The 16258-nt window shown below is 40.4% G+C and overlaps 1 protein-coding gene across 4 annotated transcripts in view; it reads right to left on the minus strand.

The window, feature by feature from the left end:
* carmil3 (capping protein regulator and myosin 1 linker 3) overlaps positions 1-16258 on the minus strand; it is a 114908-nt gene that overhangs the window by 21058 nt on the left and 77592 nt on the right. For all 4 annotated transcript variants that reach the window (XM_028021325.1, XM_028021327.1, XM_028021329.1 and 1 more), the window contains exons 17-28: positions 14490-14559; positions 14306-14387; positions 11804-11900; positions 11627-11681; positions 9601-9773; positions 8681-8749; positions 8187-8280; positions 6463-6561; positions 6272-6391; positions 2656-2769; positions 2053-2228; positions 1879-1966 (exon numbers count right to left, since the gene is read on the minus strand). In XM_028021325.1, coding sequence (XP_027877126.1) covers positions 1879-1966; positions 2053-2228; positions 2656-2769; positions 6272-6391; positions 6463-6561; positions 8187-8280; positions 8681-8749; positions 9601-9773; positions 11627-11681; positions 11804-11900; positions 14306-14387; positions 14490-14559 — 1237 coding nt within the window. The remainder of the gene's footprint in view (positions 1-1878; positions 1967-2052; positions 2229-2655; positions 2770-6271; positions 6392-6462; positions 6562-8186; positions 8281-8680; positions 8750-9600; positions 9774-11626; positions 11682-11803; positions 11901-14305; positions 14388-14489; positions 14560-16258) is intronic.

Consider the following 16258-nt stretch of genomic DNA (forward strand, 5'->3'; position numbering starts at 1 on the left):
CTTCTGTTAAGGAAAAATGATTATTTTTAGTGCTTAATACAGTTAATCTTACAACATGTGTAAAGGTATATTAAGCACTCTTATTTGAAAACAAGTTTTCTGTTGAGCATGCGGGAAGGAGCTGAATAGCAGGCATTCAGACAAAGCAGGGGCCCCCGCTGTCACACAGAGTCATAAAATTAGCATTCCGATGGGGCAGAGGTAAGGGAGTTTGGGGAAGAGACTTCAGAGGTATCTGCGAAATCTCATCTCAGGACTTTTGGCGCCAGGGATCCGCCCGTATCAGACAAGGATTAGCGCTAAGTGGTCCGCCCTTTTACTTAGACAAAAACCAGACATCTTTGCCGTAATGAGGGGAGTTCCAAGTTTCTCTGAAGGCCGAACAGGTCTCTAATTGGTCGAACAACAGAACGCCTTCATTGCATATATTAAATAAAAGGAAACACCCACTCAGTATAAAATTTCGTGTAGCGCTAGAAAATACAGAGAGTTTTTCAATTTTTCCAGCAAACTTTCTCCAAAGATTCGTCTTTGTCATTTTTGTCTGTCTTTGTGTTCGTTCTGTTGATTTGTCTTCTCTGTCTTTGTTCTTTTTCCTTTTAATTCTTTTGTCTCAGGTAAAGAATGTACATCTTTGTAACTTTGCAGTTTTCTTGTAATTCATACGGTGTTTTTTCTATTAGATTAAACTCTGTAACTCTGTGACGTCAGCACGCCTCGCCGTTTCTTTCCAGCCGTGAAGCCATCCGCTCAGGACCCGGGAGAATAGGAGGAAAGAGAGAGCCAAGCTTTTTTCCAAAATTAAGCTAACTTAGTAAATTTCTTTCTTGATACTTCTTGTCCATATAGTGCTGGGGAAAAAAATGCAGACATCGTAACTTGATAGCTTGTAGAAAAACATGCAGCGGCAAAATTTCTAGAAATAATATTGAAAAATTTGGATGTTTTAATTTTATCAACCCTCATATTTGTGTAAAACAACAATAACATAATATTAGTTCATTAAAGTCTGCACAACTCTCCCTTATGTAAGGATATCTTTAAACAAATATAACTTCACATTTGGGCCTAGAATACATTGGTATAGCTCAGTTAATTGTCAATTTGATCCTGCAAACTGCCTAAAAACAAGCCCACATTATGAAACCTACACCCTCGTGTTCGGCAGTCACGTGGGCAGATTAAAGTGTTTTGCTGCCTCCTATACATGCAGATTGGATTATAAACAAACATCTCTATTTTGGTGTCATCTGTTCAAAGTATTGCTGGTTCTTTTAGATGAAGATTTACAAAACTACGTCATGCTGCCATCTCCTTTTTAAGACAGAAATATTCTTTTCTGAAAATGTGTCTTAGTCATTCTTACATACTTATTTACTGAGTCTTTTTCCTCACTGCATGGTCCTAAAATGTAATATTTTACATCCTAACTGATACCTGTACGGTATTTGATGCAACATTTGAGGTTTTTGTAATTTGTCAAAGCATTTCCATACTTTGAGAAAGATTTAAAGGTTTTTCCGCTTGTGAATAACTTCTCACCAAACCATGATGGACTTCACGTTTAAAAGAAAAAGAAAAAAAAAGGTCTCAATTCTCCTTGGATTTGTTGACAGGAACTTGAATGCTGATACCTTCTTGGTGTTGACAAATCAAGACACCTCCCAATACCGCAAATCAGGAAGTTACCAAAGTCTTTACTTTTTACAAAAGTGGACACTTTTTTTCCCTCCAGAACAGTAAAAACATTGTGCTGGTTACCATTGAAGCACTACGTTTAGTTCTTTGAAAAATAAAACGGAAAACTATAAACTACAACAAACACGTGTTTTCTACCATCTAAAAAGAAGTCATGCATTAAAGAGATATTACCAGTACCAGGGTTTTATGGGTGGTGTAGAGCTCCTGCAGGATCTGATCCACGATAGAGTTTGTCAGATAGGAGACCACGGACAGCTTCACCTCCCTGCACGTGGAGAAATGACAGTTCAATCAGCATGTTCTCCAGAGTCCTGCGTGATTGGAAGCTTTGAATCTGCGGGCGTTTCTTACTCCAGAGCCTGGTTGATGTCTTCGGCTGCTCGCTCCATCAGAGCGCTGCGGATGGCTGAGCAAGGGATGGAGACTTGCTCGGAGATGGCGGAGAGAGGCGGGCTGAGTCTCTCGGCAGCCGAGCAGGACATGGGACACAACTCTCGGCAGAGAGACACCATGGAGTCCACCACCACCTGGACAAGCCACATTGCAACGGGATCTAAAGATTGCTCGAAAAGTCACTGTTGGTTCATCTAAATTTATTCATGGCTGCCTGTGCAACGCAGCTCTTCAGGGTGTTATTAAGCTACTGAATCATATGTTCTGTTCGTACAGATGTTCGCTTCATCTGTTGGACGCAAATGGCTGAAATATCCCAGCAAGCAAAGTAATTAAACTTCGTAAAGTATTCTAGATTCTCGAGACATCCGCATTTTCATTTCCCTTTGTAAATGATTTTCACAGGAAACGTTAGCAAGTTTGTGTTTCTTTTCTCCTGTGGATTTAAAATGCAACAATTCTTTTGAAGTCAGCACGCAGCATTAACAGGCAATCTAAATGCAGCCAGTTCACTCCTATTTAAACAACAACCGCGTAAACGGAAATAAAGCGGTGATTTACCTGCAGCTCTTTGTCTGCGGCCTTGGCCAGCTCTCCAGCCAGCGTGTCCAGCCGCTGTTTGACGGGGCCGTCCACCGACAGGACGTGGGCCAGCTCGCACAGGGACGGGTACAGCTGACGGAGACACAAACATCCAGCGTTCACTAAATTAAACTCATTTAGTCTGCTGTTGTTGTATCAACCTTCCAGACCTCTCAGGTCTTCTGGTTCTGGTCTGCTCTGCATCCCCAGAACCAGAACCAAATGTGGAGAAGCAGCATTCAGCTTCTATGCACCACAAATCTGGAACAAACTTCCAGAAAACTGAAAAACAGCTGAAACACTTTAAATCTAGACTAAAAACCCAGCTGTTTACCAGTTGCTTTTGAAACGTAATCAATGAAACATTAATTAACAATCTGATGTGTAATGATGGCACTTGACAAAATGTAATGTTTCAAATGTTGACAGTGTGTTGTATGACTTTGTATTTTCATAATGTAAAGCACTTTGAAATGCCTTGTTGCTGAAATGTGCTATGCAAATAAAATTTGATTGATTGAATAAATCAACGGTTTGAAAAGGAGACATAACTTTCACAGTCCATTCCAAATCGCATTTGATGTGAACTAATTTTGAACATTATTCTCTTTAGTACAGGTTGAAGGCATAACCTTTATGCCCAGACAGCAGCAATATCAAAGTCAGTAATGAGGTGGGATATATAATCGGAATTATATGAAAGAAATAAACGACAAAACACCGAGCTGTTAATTGTACACAGACCGTGTTTTATTCAGTTTGGCTGTTTAAAGACATTTTTCAGGGTGGAAGGATGCAACCAACTCACTGCCAGCCTGCATAATGCACCTGAGAGTGAAATATTCCCACAGTATGATACTACCACCACCTTTCTTTGACAGTTTCTACACGTTTCTTACGTCTGAAAGTCTTACCTAGACTTCTTCAGACATTGTAGCCAAATAACTGAAAATATAGTCTCATTTTGACCTAATTTCTTTTGTCTGTGGGTAGCAGTTTGGAAATATGTGGGATTTTCTAAAGGGGCAATGATCTCAAAAACACCCTAAAACTGGTGTTGAGGTAGATCAAAGTAGAGCATTATGAAACCTTTGAAACTCCTTTCCATTTGACCCTGTGTGTGTAAATTCGAGTCTATGAGTGCGAAGTGTAAATTGACAGGGGTTGGCAGCTTTTCATCTCTAGTTGTTGTCTTTAATAATTCCATCCTGGATATTTCACTGGTAAAAATTGTGTTATTTAGATCTTTTTTTTTTTGTGTCATTATTGTACATCTTTCATTTTTTTAAGAACCAGTCTGAAGCTGACGAAGCTAACCAGAAATTAGCTGGAACCTGGGGGCAGCCGACCCAATCAGCTGTAAGTGATCCAAGAAAATAAGGTGAAAAAAAATTACTCAAGAAAATGAACAGGGTCGCCCCTGAACACACCAAAACATGCTGACAACCACACACTAATGGCAGCAGTGCAGGAAGGCTGGATAATTAGTCCACTGACAATATGTTTGTTTTTTCTTTTCTTACTTGCTTTAAGCTGAAACAAAAGAAGGCATCTGTGTTTGTTTTCACCTCTGACAGTACGCTCTGAAGCTCGAGAAAAAGCCTTTTGGGCTGTACATCGGAATCAACGCTTTAAGCTATTTTCACCAAAACTACTGGTTCGCGATATAGAAACACTAAATAAAAATACTCCTGTAGTGTTATTTGATTTTTTATGGTATTTTATTTTGGACATGTTGATTTAAACCTATTTCTCCAGTTTGAAATGTTGGTACAGTAAACATCCTGGTTATTAGCCTTAACAGGAAACACGTGAATTCTCCATTTTCTTCTTGTTGTTGTGTCATAGCAAACCAATCTGTAACTCGCAGGTCTGGTTTACTAACAATCACTGTTTGAAAAACCAAAAGTACTATGTACTTTTGTTTTTTTTTTCATGGGAGCATGAAAATCCTCTGTTCCACCCCAGTCTGGGGCAGTGGTTCGGTGCATTGATATTTGGGGCATAAACACTTAACCGGTTCAACTAGAGTTGACTCATTTGCTTTCATCTTCTGCCAAGCGTCGTTCAAGCATCATTTAATAATGCATAAAACTTCCAATAATAGCCATTTGTCTGTAGTTGGTGCTGATTTAATTTACATCTAATCAGAAAAAATAACCATCCCAGCGTTACCTTCCTGCTGTTTGAGCTTTTAGAAATTCTGTCCTTACACCGTAACTTCTGACCTGATGGCTTATTTAGTTCATTACCTGAATATTAAACTATTGGCGATTCATTACAGAGGAAATCCAAAGCTCACTGAGGCAAATTCTTCAAAATGACCCTGTATGGACTTTTCATTATAGACTCGATAACATAATTGGCCATGACTAATTAAGCACCATCAATGCCATTGATTATACCTCACTTCTTATCGGAACGATCCATCCCAAATCCTGCGTTGATGAATGAGTGTACCAGACCAGTGGGGTTAGTACATCCAGAGCGAAACAGAGAGAACATTCTTAAAACAAAAGCTCTGAAGAAAACTTTAAAAGTTTGTACTTTCATGTACAGCTTTTTAGTTTGATGCAATTCCATCGTTGTATGAGGAAATGTTTTACATCTGTAGAAGCCAACGCACAGGATTTCCAGTCAGCTCGTAGAATCAGTATGCAGACAGGTTACATGCCAGACGCGGCGAAACTTCTTCAAAAGTTTCTATTCATGCTTAATTTAGTATGTATTTTTCAGGCATATGGTGTCATCTTATAGCACAATCAAGTAAATAATTTACCCTTAGTTGTTGTAAAAATACTATATATATCAAACATAACATTAAAAAGATATGACTTTGTGTTTGCTGCCTTGAAATTGGCCTCTGTCTCTTCCTTTCAGACACTAAGCATGTCATCACAACGATGCTTTTCCAAGCCGTCCATTGGTGCCGTTTACAACTGTTCTTAGGATCTCTGCAGATTCCCAGTTCCACCAGGTGTTTGCTAATTGCTGCTGCCGCTAGTCTGGAGGAGCTCAGTTGGAGACTGAAGCTCTAAGGCGGAGTTTTGGGCTACTGTGCCGCGCACTGTCTGAGCAGGCGTTGAGGCACACCCACGGTGGTTGCCATGGGAGATTCAAGGATTTCTCAAACATGCATGAATGAGTCAAAGCAACACTTGGGGTATGTTTTTTTATGATGAAATAATTTTATAGCATTATACAAAGCTAAAAAAAAGTTGATTTTGTACAAAATCCCCTATTTAAAAATAAAAAATTCGGGACTGAACTTTGTTATTTTATATGCCTGGAGTGTTCATTTTGTCCATCTACAGGAAAATTTAAACCTTTTATTTAGACTACAGAAATACTTTGCTGTTTGCACACTGCCCGGTTCCTTTTCATTTACTGTGGCACTTATAACTGCACCAGTTACAATGACTTGCATAAATATTCTTGATTTTGTCAGATTGCGAGCACTAAAGTGTGTCAACAAAACAAAATCCAGTGGAAATAATTCCTGTAACTCCCATTTGCAACAATATGCCCAGTTAGCCAAAGTCTGAGCTTTTCTCACATACACACACCCGCACACCCGGACACAGCGCTCACTCACAGCTCTCGAGTTTCTGGCCTCTTTGAGGATTTGTCTGGCAGTCTGGACCTCGTCTCCGTCCTCGCAGGACTTCAGTACACAAAGCTGCTGCTGCACCCTAATGCAAAGACGCTCCATCACCTAAAACACGTCAATTAATATTAATGTCCAACCCAAATATTTCACACACGACATATTTTGTAGACATAGACCTGTTCAGCAGTGCTGGTGACGAGACCCTGGTGTAGCCTGAGCGCCTGCTTCTGAGAGAAGCGCTGAGTCTGGTTGTTCCTGAGCAGTGCACGCTGGATCTGGCCCCCACAGAAAAAAACAAAACAAGACAAAAAAAACCAAAACAAAAATAAACACAGGTTTGAGCATGAGGCAAAAGACAAGTTCATTTGCATGGTAATAGGGAAACAGGATTTAGATCCCTTGCAATAGAAAGGAGTGACTTTGATTTGTTTTCCTGACTCAGCAGATGGAAAACAAACGCTGGATCATCAAATTTTGCAAGGTAGAACATTACGCAGGGAATTATGATGTTCAGACAGAGTTGGGGAGGGAAAAGAAAAACATTAATTAATTTATTTTATTTATTTTTTTATAAATTAACCAGAGTGCTGTTACAACAGCAAAGGTGACCCGGCATAACAAGAGCCGACAGATATCGCGCTAAAATTGCATTCCGACGCAGATATGCTGCTTATTTTTGGTTTTTCTGGCAAAGCAGAGCTTGACATGGGATGTAAACCGACTGCGGTTTACAAGCCCAGAGAGCAGCAAAGTCTGTAGATGGCACTAATACCGACAGAGGCAACATGGCTGCCCCATTTCAGAACCGAAAAATACTCATTCAGGAGCGGATTCTGGCAGATCAGCTGCTATCACACGTCTCCCTCTGTCGTCGCACATTCACAGGTTCCATCCAAGTGCAGAATAAATTTAGAATAAATTGGACCTTACTGATAAAAAATTTATGACTCTGATGTGGTTTCATTGTACAAAGTACACTGCTCTGCAAAAATGATTTCTCACTAGGCCTGCAGGATGTCAGGAAGCATGTCGCCGGGATCCTTTTGCTGAATATGCGACAGTAACAATGCTTGCAATTATGGAGTCACTTTTCTCAGATTACAGCCACAGATTTATTGTATTTATAAATCATTATATTTTCTTTAAATGCATGTTTTTAGTACAGAATTATGTGTGGCACATCGATCAAAGGTTAAAGTGATTTACGGTACATCAGCAGGGAAGTTGATGGCAAAAACATTCAATAGGGCAAACATATTATTGGTATACATAATTTGGAACTTAAAACATAATATTCTTCCACATATTTCATTCAAGCAGATTTTTATTATAGAAATACTACAAAGACTGATTACAAAGAGTGGACTGAGAAGCTCAAATTCTTATAGATTCCACTTTTTTTTTTTTTTACATTTGTCGTGTTATTTTGAAAATATGAATATGTCTTGAGGCTGCTGTAACACTAGAATTTCCCCTCTGTATGACAATAAAGGCTATTTGTGTTTTATTCTAAATGATACATGGCTTTATACTTTTTTAAAATTAACTAATGGCAGAAATTTTAATTTCTAGAAATGCGAGGCTAGTATTAAAACTCTACCCCCAATAAAACTAGCTGCTGTACATGTAGCAATACAAATTACTGACTGAAAAGAGATGAATACAAGTGGGCACAGCATTCTTTAAATTATTTTTAAAAATATATATTCAATCCATATATCATTTCCCTTCCACTTCACAGATATCCGCCCTTTTGTGTCAGTCTGACACATAAAATCCCAATAAAATACACAGAGTTCAAAAAAGTTCAAGAGGCACCACAGTCGAAATGACAGCATTAAAAAGATAAGTACGTTAACCACACTGTGAAGTAAGCGAACAACGTGTTAGCACTTCTAACCTTGGCCAAGGCTTGTTCGGTCTTTTCCGGGGCGCCGCGGTACGCCTGAGCGATGTCACAAAGGGGGAGGGGCATGTACTGCAGCGTGAAGTTGCTAAGCGATGGAGAGAGAAGGAAGAGACATAGAAAGAAAAGTCACTTTTGCATGGATGAAAAGAAAACGATCTTGATGCTAACTAGAACAAACAAACAATGCCCATAGCTCCTCTCTTACAGACGTAGCCGGTTCCCAGAGAAAAAAAAAAAAAAACACCCACATGCCTTTGTGCACACAGATAAGTTTGGAAACTTTTGCACTTCTACAGATCTGACAGGCACACCAGTCAGAAGACTGATGAAATGCGGTGAAACAGTAAACACTTCAGAAGGATGGTTATCTGCCTTTCATGTGTCTCTGTGAGGGATCTGTTTTATGAGGGAGCCCCTTGTCTTCAAAAGGACAAAAAAATAAATAAAAAATAAAAAATGGCTGGTATGCGTCGCGGTCGGCTTACTGCTCCAGCGCTCTCGCCACGTCTTGGAAGCCGACTCCCGTGGTGTTGTTGCGATCCCACGTCACGCTCCTGAAGGGTGGGGGCGAGAATCGGACAGACAGGAAATAGAAAGGGACAGGCTCAGAAATCAGGAGGAAGACACTCAGCTGCCTTTCACACCTTCCTGCTGTAAGACAGTGACAGTAGTTGGTAGGCTGTAGGACGATGATTAGATCGCTCTTTTCCTGCATTGAGGGAATACAGGACGAAAGAACAGTATCTAGCCGTTTAATGAGTCCCTGTGAAATATTCCACTTCCATCCAGCATCTGTTCAACCTTTTTATACCAGTTCTTGTCCATATTCCCTTTTTATCTATCTCCCTGTCTCCTCCCCAACACGTTTTGCCCTAGAAATTCAAATCAACCAAACCCAAATCTCTCACTCTCTCCAGGTGGTCTTCCATTTCCACTCCTTCCATATCTTTCTTTCTTTCCTTCTTTCTTTGATCACCCTTTTCCAACCATTCAATCATCCACTCCCCCAATGTGGATTTTGTCCTCATTTGCGGCTTCTCGAGCTCCCATTATTTCTTTTCATACCTGTATTTCCCGGCACCTAAAGAGCTCCTCAGCATCATTTCTCTCACTCACGAGTGTTATAACACACAGGATGCCTGAAGGACTTTTGTTTTCTTATGATGATTCATCGCTGAATTCCCCGGAGTGCTCAGTTACGTTTTTACCCCCTGCATGGTGAGCCTTTCCTCTGAATCTCTGCTTCTAAGCAACTCTTCTGTCTCTGCTCCGCATCTTCATTTTTCTATTTATCCATATCCTTTAATCCGTCTCAACTGACTTCTGTAAGTTTGTTTGCTTAGTTCTCCACGGAAAATCCCTTTAGAATACAGAATAATATATATATATATAATCAGGTGCATACCTGAGTGTCGTATTGATCTGCAGAGCCTTGCTCAGCATCTTGGCCCCGGAGTCCTCCAGCAGGTTGCCGCTCAGGTCCACCTTCCGGAGGCAGGCGTTAGAGCCCAGGGCGTTAACCAGCACTGTTCCCCGTTGGCGAAGCCTCGAGTCGGCCAGAGAGAGGGACTGCAGGGCCTGCCAGATTCAATGGGGAAAAGTGGGACAAATCTAGTAAAGGGATAAGGATCTTTAGATGGCAACTGTAGGTTTTCAAAGACAACTGTGGGAGAACAGCCAATCAACACCCAGGGATGTGAATGGTGCTGCTGGTTTAACTGCTTTGCGAACGCCAGCCAATGTGTGTCAAGTAGGTATTTCAAGTTCCCAAGCTGTGTTTTTTCTTTCAAATATTTCGATATCCTCTATGAAAAAAATAAATCTGAATAGGCATTGCCGTGAATACTGACCCCTAAATAGGTAGGAAATCCCAAACTAAACAGGAACAAAATCCTTCAGCAGATTCTGGTTTTAGGTCTAAATTAATTAATATTTATATCTTTTAATAACTTCTCCAACCTTGACAAAAACTTCTGTGCCACTGAGGGAAAATTAGTCCCCTAGCACGATCCTGCAACACCATGTGTTACCATGCTAGCAAATGAGATCCACATTTTTCAGCGAGAAAAAATTGAGTGGAAGACACATGAAATGCCCCTTATCCTGTGAACAAATCCTAGTCTTCAGTTCAGTTTATGGCTTCTATTTTTCCATAAATGAAGAAGGTAGTTTATAAACTCATTTAATGCTATTTCTTGGTTAGCAGTTTCTATTCTCATCTTTATGTTTTATGCCGAATTCCTTATACTCATACTATACAAAATTAAATAATTTCCCTGCTGGGATGAATAAAGTAATTCTTCTTCTTCTTCTTCTTCATTATTAAAACAAGATAAAGCGTTCTTCCAGTAGACATGATTGGGTTTGACTGTGGACCAAAACTGCATCAATTGCTGCATTTTCAGATGGTTAGTTTTCACACTGCACTATGTCAAACAAATCAAACCCTTTAAAAAACCTTTTCCCCCTTTCCCTTTGTCTGTGGTGGAGTAACACCAAGAATCACTGAAGTCAACAACACAAAAATCTTCAAAGACAAAACAGCATCAGATTTCAGAGGTTGTAGGATTTCTCTTTGATAAAAGACCACGAGTCATTTCTCCTGCTAACACAAGACTCACATCTGTATTGCTTGTATTTACCCAGAATGCCTTGCGCTGTAGCACGATTCCTGCTTACGGAGCAGCCGTTGATCCGCTTGGCATTCATGCGTGTATTTAAACCACAGAAGAGACCTAGGTTTTTGGGTGGACCAGAGTTTGCTTTTTTGGTCTGTTCCAGAGTTTGATTTTGCATTTGTGCCTCCCAATACGGACCAAACTAGAATTTTATTACAACACGACTAACTTTGATCCACCCCAAGACTCGACATTTGACGCTTTTAAAGTTTGTGTCGTTATCGCCTAGGCGTGTAAAAAGGACAGGCTGCCATGCGACAAGCTAGTTCATCCACGCAATCCCTTTAAACGTGCTCATTTACACTGATCGGCGTAAGAGTTCATGCGCACACGCTTTTGTGCACAACTAGACAGCGCACACGCGCTGTTGTGAGCCATCGCCATCAACAGCGGTAAATAATTGAGTAAGCGAGTTGTCATGCTGGATTTGCCGAGCTGAGAAAAACAGAGAGCCTCTGGAGTCTCCCGGATAGACTGAGACCAAATGAGCCATTCATCAGACAACATGACTTGCGAGGATGTTTGCACCTTGTGTGTGTGGCAGGTGGAGGATTGAGGGGATTGAGCTTAAACAGGCATAAACGAGGACAAGGATTCAGCTCGGTGACAAGTGTGTGTCCCTGGGCATGCGAAACGCGCGTGTGCCTGCGGCGACAAATTTGTGAGGCGTGTGTAGGCGTGCATCTGTGCATAACACCACAGAGAATATCTGCATGCGTGCATGTGTACAATATGTTACATAATCGAACTCACACACTCTTCTTCTTGCACCAAATGAACTAGTTTCTGCAGGATTTCATCCAGCACCCTGAGGAGGCACAAACGGGAGGGAGGGGGAAGAAAAAACAAAAAAAACATTCATCATCTGCATCAACTTCACCACCATCTGCGCTGCTGCTTCCCCCCTGCCGCCGCCGCCGAGGTACGTACTTGCCCTTGATGTTGAAGTTTTTCCCCAACATCAGGTGTTTGAGGGAGGGGTGCCGGGAGAACGCCGGGATGACGGCCAACAAGTCGGCGTCCAAACCTGAACCAAACGCAAAACAGAGAAGCGCATCGAGTTAAAAAGCCAGCAGGACTAAGCTCTGTGGAGTTGTTCTGAGATCCTGCTTCAGAGAAGATCTTTAATCACCGCCATGCAAGTGCCAATAAAGCACGAGAACAGGTGTTCAACTTTAAGCGTTTTAGTACTGGAAAGGAAGTAAAAAAAACTGAAAAAAACCCACTTTTTATTTCAGAGAATAAAAGTGGGTTTTGCCACGAGCTACAGGGCCGTAAAGAAGGACGGAGATTTTTTGTTTTAGTGTTAAACAAATATAACCAGAGTGTGTATAAATATAGATTCACCCTCATCAAAAACACCTGGAATGCTAACAGTATTTCCGAAACACATCATCATACCTGCAGTCAAATGTGGTGGTTTGTCAATCAATCAACTAATCAAACAAGACTTTTTACTCTGATGCTATTTAGTCGGAGATCTGCTGGCTTTTTGTCTATGTACAGGAGAAAACTCAAAAGGACTCATTATTGCAAATTATTGATGACCGTTCACCCCATCAAGTGTGAAAGGAACAGCAATTATGTTTAGTGGGCAATTACTTGTCTTTCTTTCAAAAAGAGTTCTTAATAAATATAATCATTTGAAAACTACTTTTGATAATTGCTCAGGTTGTCTCAGTCAGATATTTAAAAAATTTTAGCGATCTGAATTGTTTAAGTGTGACCAGTAAATTAAAAACAGAGAAAAACGGGGGAAATACTTCCTCAAATCGCAGTGGGTGTTGTATGAGTGACAGCGGTGACTCGTTTGTTTTTAATCAGTGTGAACGGCTCAGAGAGCCAGTTTTTTCTTCATCGTGAAAATGGCTCATTTTTGAAGAGAGACAATCCGTAGAAATTCCAAAATATTCCCGACTGCACGCCAACACACACACCTACTCAGCCTTTTTTTTGTAAAATGAGGGAGAAAAAGAGAAAGTGGTAACCATGGCAAAATCTGACTGCATCCAAGACTGAAAAAGCTTCATTCAGAGAGCAAAAAAAATTATATATATATGAATGCAGAAAACAGCCCAGATGATTAAGCGGGAAAAGGTGCAAAACTTATTTTGTCCACATGTTAAATAAAAAGACTAGTTTAATGTTACCGATTCTAAAACTCAAGGACTTATGCATGCACTCGTCTCATTTGCTGAGTTGTAAAAGGTTTGCAGAAGAAGTTAAACGTATTTGCTGTAACTGTTGCAACATCAAAGAATCTAGTCTGGTCTCAGCATGCAGTAGCTTCAAGGTGAATGGGAGTTCTTTGGAGTTTCATGAAATTCTAGCTTTCTGGACACGAAATACTTGGGAACCCGCTTAGCATTACAAGGATAAAATGTAGAAAAATCAAAGTGCACTGAAAAAACTGGAGATTTGCGGTATTCTGTTTCACACACCCTGCACGACTGCTACAGGCACAAATATTACAGTATTCTGTTAAGATTTAGAGACTAAAAGAAAGCAGTACGTAGTTGAAGAGAAGTGGGACGAAAATATTCACCCCTTTAGATGTTTTACTCTTTTTCATGCCTTTACGAATCAATCAGGAGCGACAAAATTTAGATTTTTTGACAAAAATATTTAACAAAAATAAAATCGCCTTAATGTCAAAGTGAAAACTGATCTCTAGGAAATGATGACAATTCAAAAATGCCATTGTTTTCATTCTTTCATGCATGTGTGAGAAATTCTTTAATCTCCCGTGGCAACCAGTCAGCTGTGCAAACAGAGCGCCACCTTCAAGACGTAGCTGAGGTCTCCAAGCATCCGCCCTCCCCCGCGATTTCTTCACTCGGCTCCTTCAGACTAGCCAGCTGCAATTAGCAAACACCTGGTGGAACTGCTCATCTCCAGAGCTCATTAAACAAGTTACTTCTCGGTGCAGCGCTGGTAAAAACGCTTTTTTTTAAAAGGTTATTAACATTAGAAGGACGATGTTGAGATGAGCGTCAAAAAGAGAGCAAAAGTTTCTTAAAGAGACAGAGGCCCAATTTCAAGGCATTAAATCAGGAAGAAAATTTTCTTTTAAGACATGTTTGATATATACAGCATTTTGTTTCACAACTGAAGGTAACAGTTGCATGATTGTACTATAAAATGGCACTATGTGGTTGGAAAACACATAATACTGCCTCTTTAAGGTTGGAACAAGACAATGTATATTAGTCCAATCTTCCACCATCTATACCCACCGTCAGCAGTCCGCATCAACACTTTCATAAAAGCATTAGCGATTTGTACACAAACTGAAGCATTCACCTCTCAAATTAAAATAAGTGATATATGATGCATTTCCATTCAAAGCCTCTTTTTGTGCGACTGAAAACCACCTCGGCTGTAACAGAGCAAACGCGCTGCGGGGTGTGCCGACAGATTGAAGTTTCTCACCGTTATCAGAGACGTCTAAAGTCCCCACGCACGAAACGCGAGGGAAGAGCTCCTGAATCACGGCGGCACCCGCCGACCTCAGCTGTGGGGAGGAACAAAAAGCGGAGCGGAGCATGACGGGAGGATTATCTGAGAAAGATCACGAGTGGATCTACGCAAGCAGGGAGGTGCCGGCGGACGATACCTCACAGCTGCTGATGTCCAGGTGAAGGTCGGAGATGTGAGGGTTGTTGGACAAACCCAGGAAGAGAGCTCTGAAAGAAAACACGAGAGAAAAAAAAAGGGTGAAAAAACAGAGAAGAAAATAACAATGGCGGAAAATGTGTGCGGCAGAGGTGGGAACGCTGATAAGAAATGGGGAAAAATGAAAATAGCTTTCTCTTCCACATAAATCCAACCTTGAATCTCCTCCTCTCTGAGAATCTGAGTGGGATCAACACCCCAGCGCATCTTGTTCCATATTTTCCCGTCCACACCTAAACGTTTTAGAGCCTTCTTAAAAGATTAAAGAAAAGTAGCTTAGAAAGAAGAATTGCTTCAAAAAGCTTTCAATATTTATTAAGGCCAAACAGCCAGTTGTAATGGGACATAAAAAATTATGCAAGCGCACAAACTCAGCTGGATGCGTCAGCGCAGCAGGAGCATGGAGGAAATTTATTTTCCTGCGAAAAAAAAAAAGTAAGACTGATGCACCAGAAGGAGGTAAGCAGAAAAAAAAAGTCTGTTCCATTTTGGCAGGCATCCATCATGCAGTATGCAGCTCTCTGTTTGCTGCCAATTTTGCTTAGTTTTTCTTCTGCTATTGATTGTGTCTTTGTTTTTGTTTGCTTCTTGGCTCTTGCTTGTTAACAGCAGGCTTGTGCACCTTACAGGGGCAACTGGAAATTTATTGCACTCCGTTTATCCATGTTGGAGAAACTCTCTCTGTTTTTGGCCACTGTGGTTTCAATAGCAGATCTCCCGAAGCTGCCGAGAACACAGAGTCCCGTCAGCGCAGGACGCTTCGGTCCGGACCGTTTGATTGAAGGCCAGTCCACACGCACGTGTTAGTCGACTGGATCTACTGTAGAAGAAAATGTTGGAAGACTAATGGGCAGATGGCGGGGGCGCAAACAACCCTTTGCACGCACCTGCTATTTTAGTCTGCAAACCTAAAACAATATGCAAAGGAAAAAAATAAATGAAGATTAGTTTCGATGTTAGAAAAATCTGAAGGCAGTCGATAGTCGATCTTTTAGGTCTCTAAAAAAAGGCTCCCTCAGTCTGCATAATGCAGATATGAATACAAATTGAGAAACAAAATCATACAGAGTTGTGGAAAAGTATTTGCTCACTTTGGTTTGGGTTGTTTTTACTTTTTTGACACTTAAATCCCACCCAATTTATTACCAAACAAAGACAAGCTAATAACCAAATGGGAACTCAGTTTAATAAAGAAAAGCTATCCAAACCAACCTGGATCTATGTGAAAAAGTAATAAACACCCTTTATTACTTTTTGGCTCAGTTTAACTCCAAGGCATCACTTCAAAAGTACCTGTCTGACAACATGAAGTAGGCTACAAAAAGTCTCAAGAAGCAAACAAATAAGTCCTGATGTGAAAGAAATTTATGCACAGACATAAAAAAATAGATAATCAATAAATGCTTTATGAAGAAAACAATGCCTAATTCAGCCAAATAAAAAATATGTCTATTTATGCAGAAGTAAAAGAGAAAATCAAAAAGACATCATATTGATTACGTACGTAAAGACAAATCCAAAATGACAAAAGTAAATGAGTAAATAAAAGTTCAACAACCAACGTGAAACATTAAAGCGGAGATTCAATTTTTTTTTTACATTTTAACACACCAATTATAACCACCAATTATAGGAGGAGGAGGTCATCCTTACATCAGTATTGAACACTACGACAGGAAGGTGAATCTTGATTCAGTGTTCTCGAGAGCT

This window comes from Xiphophorus couchianus, chromosome 6, assembly GCF_001444195.1.
Source record: "Xiphophorus couchianus chromosome 6, X_couchianus-1.0, whole genome shotgun sequence".
Taxonomy (NCBI): Eukaryota; Metazoa; Chordata; class Actinopteri; order Cyprinodontiformes; family Poeciliidae; genus Xiphophorus; species Xiphophorus couchianus.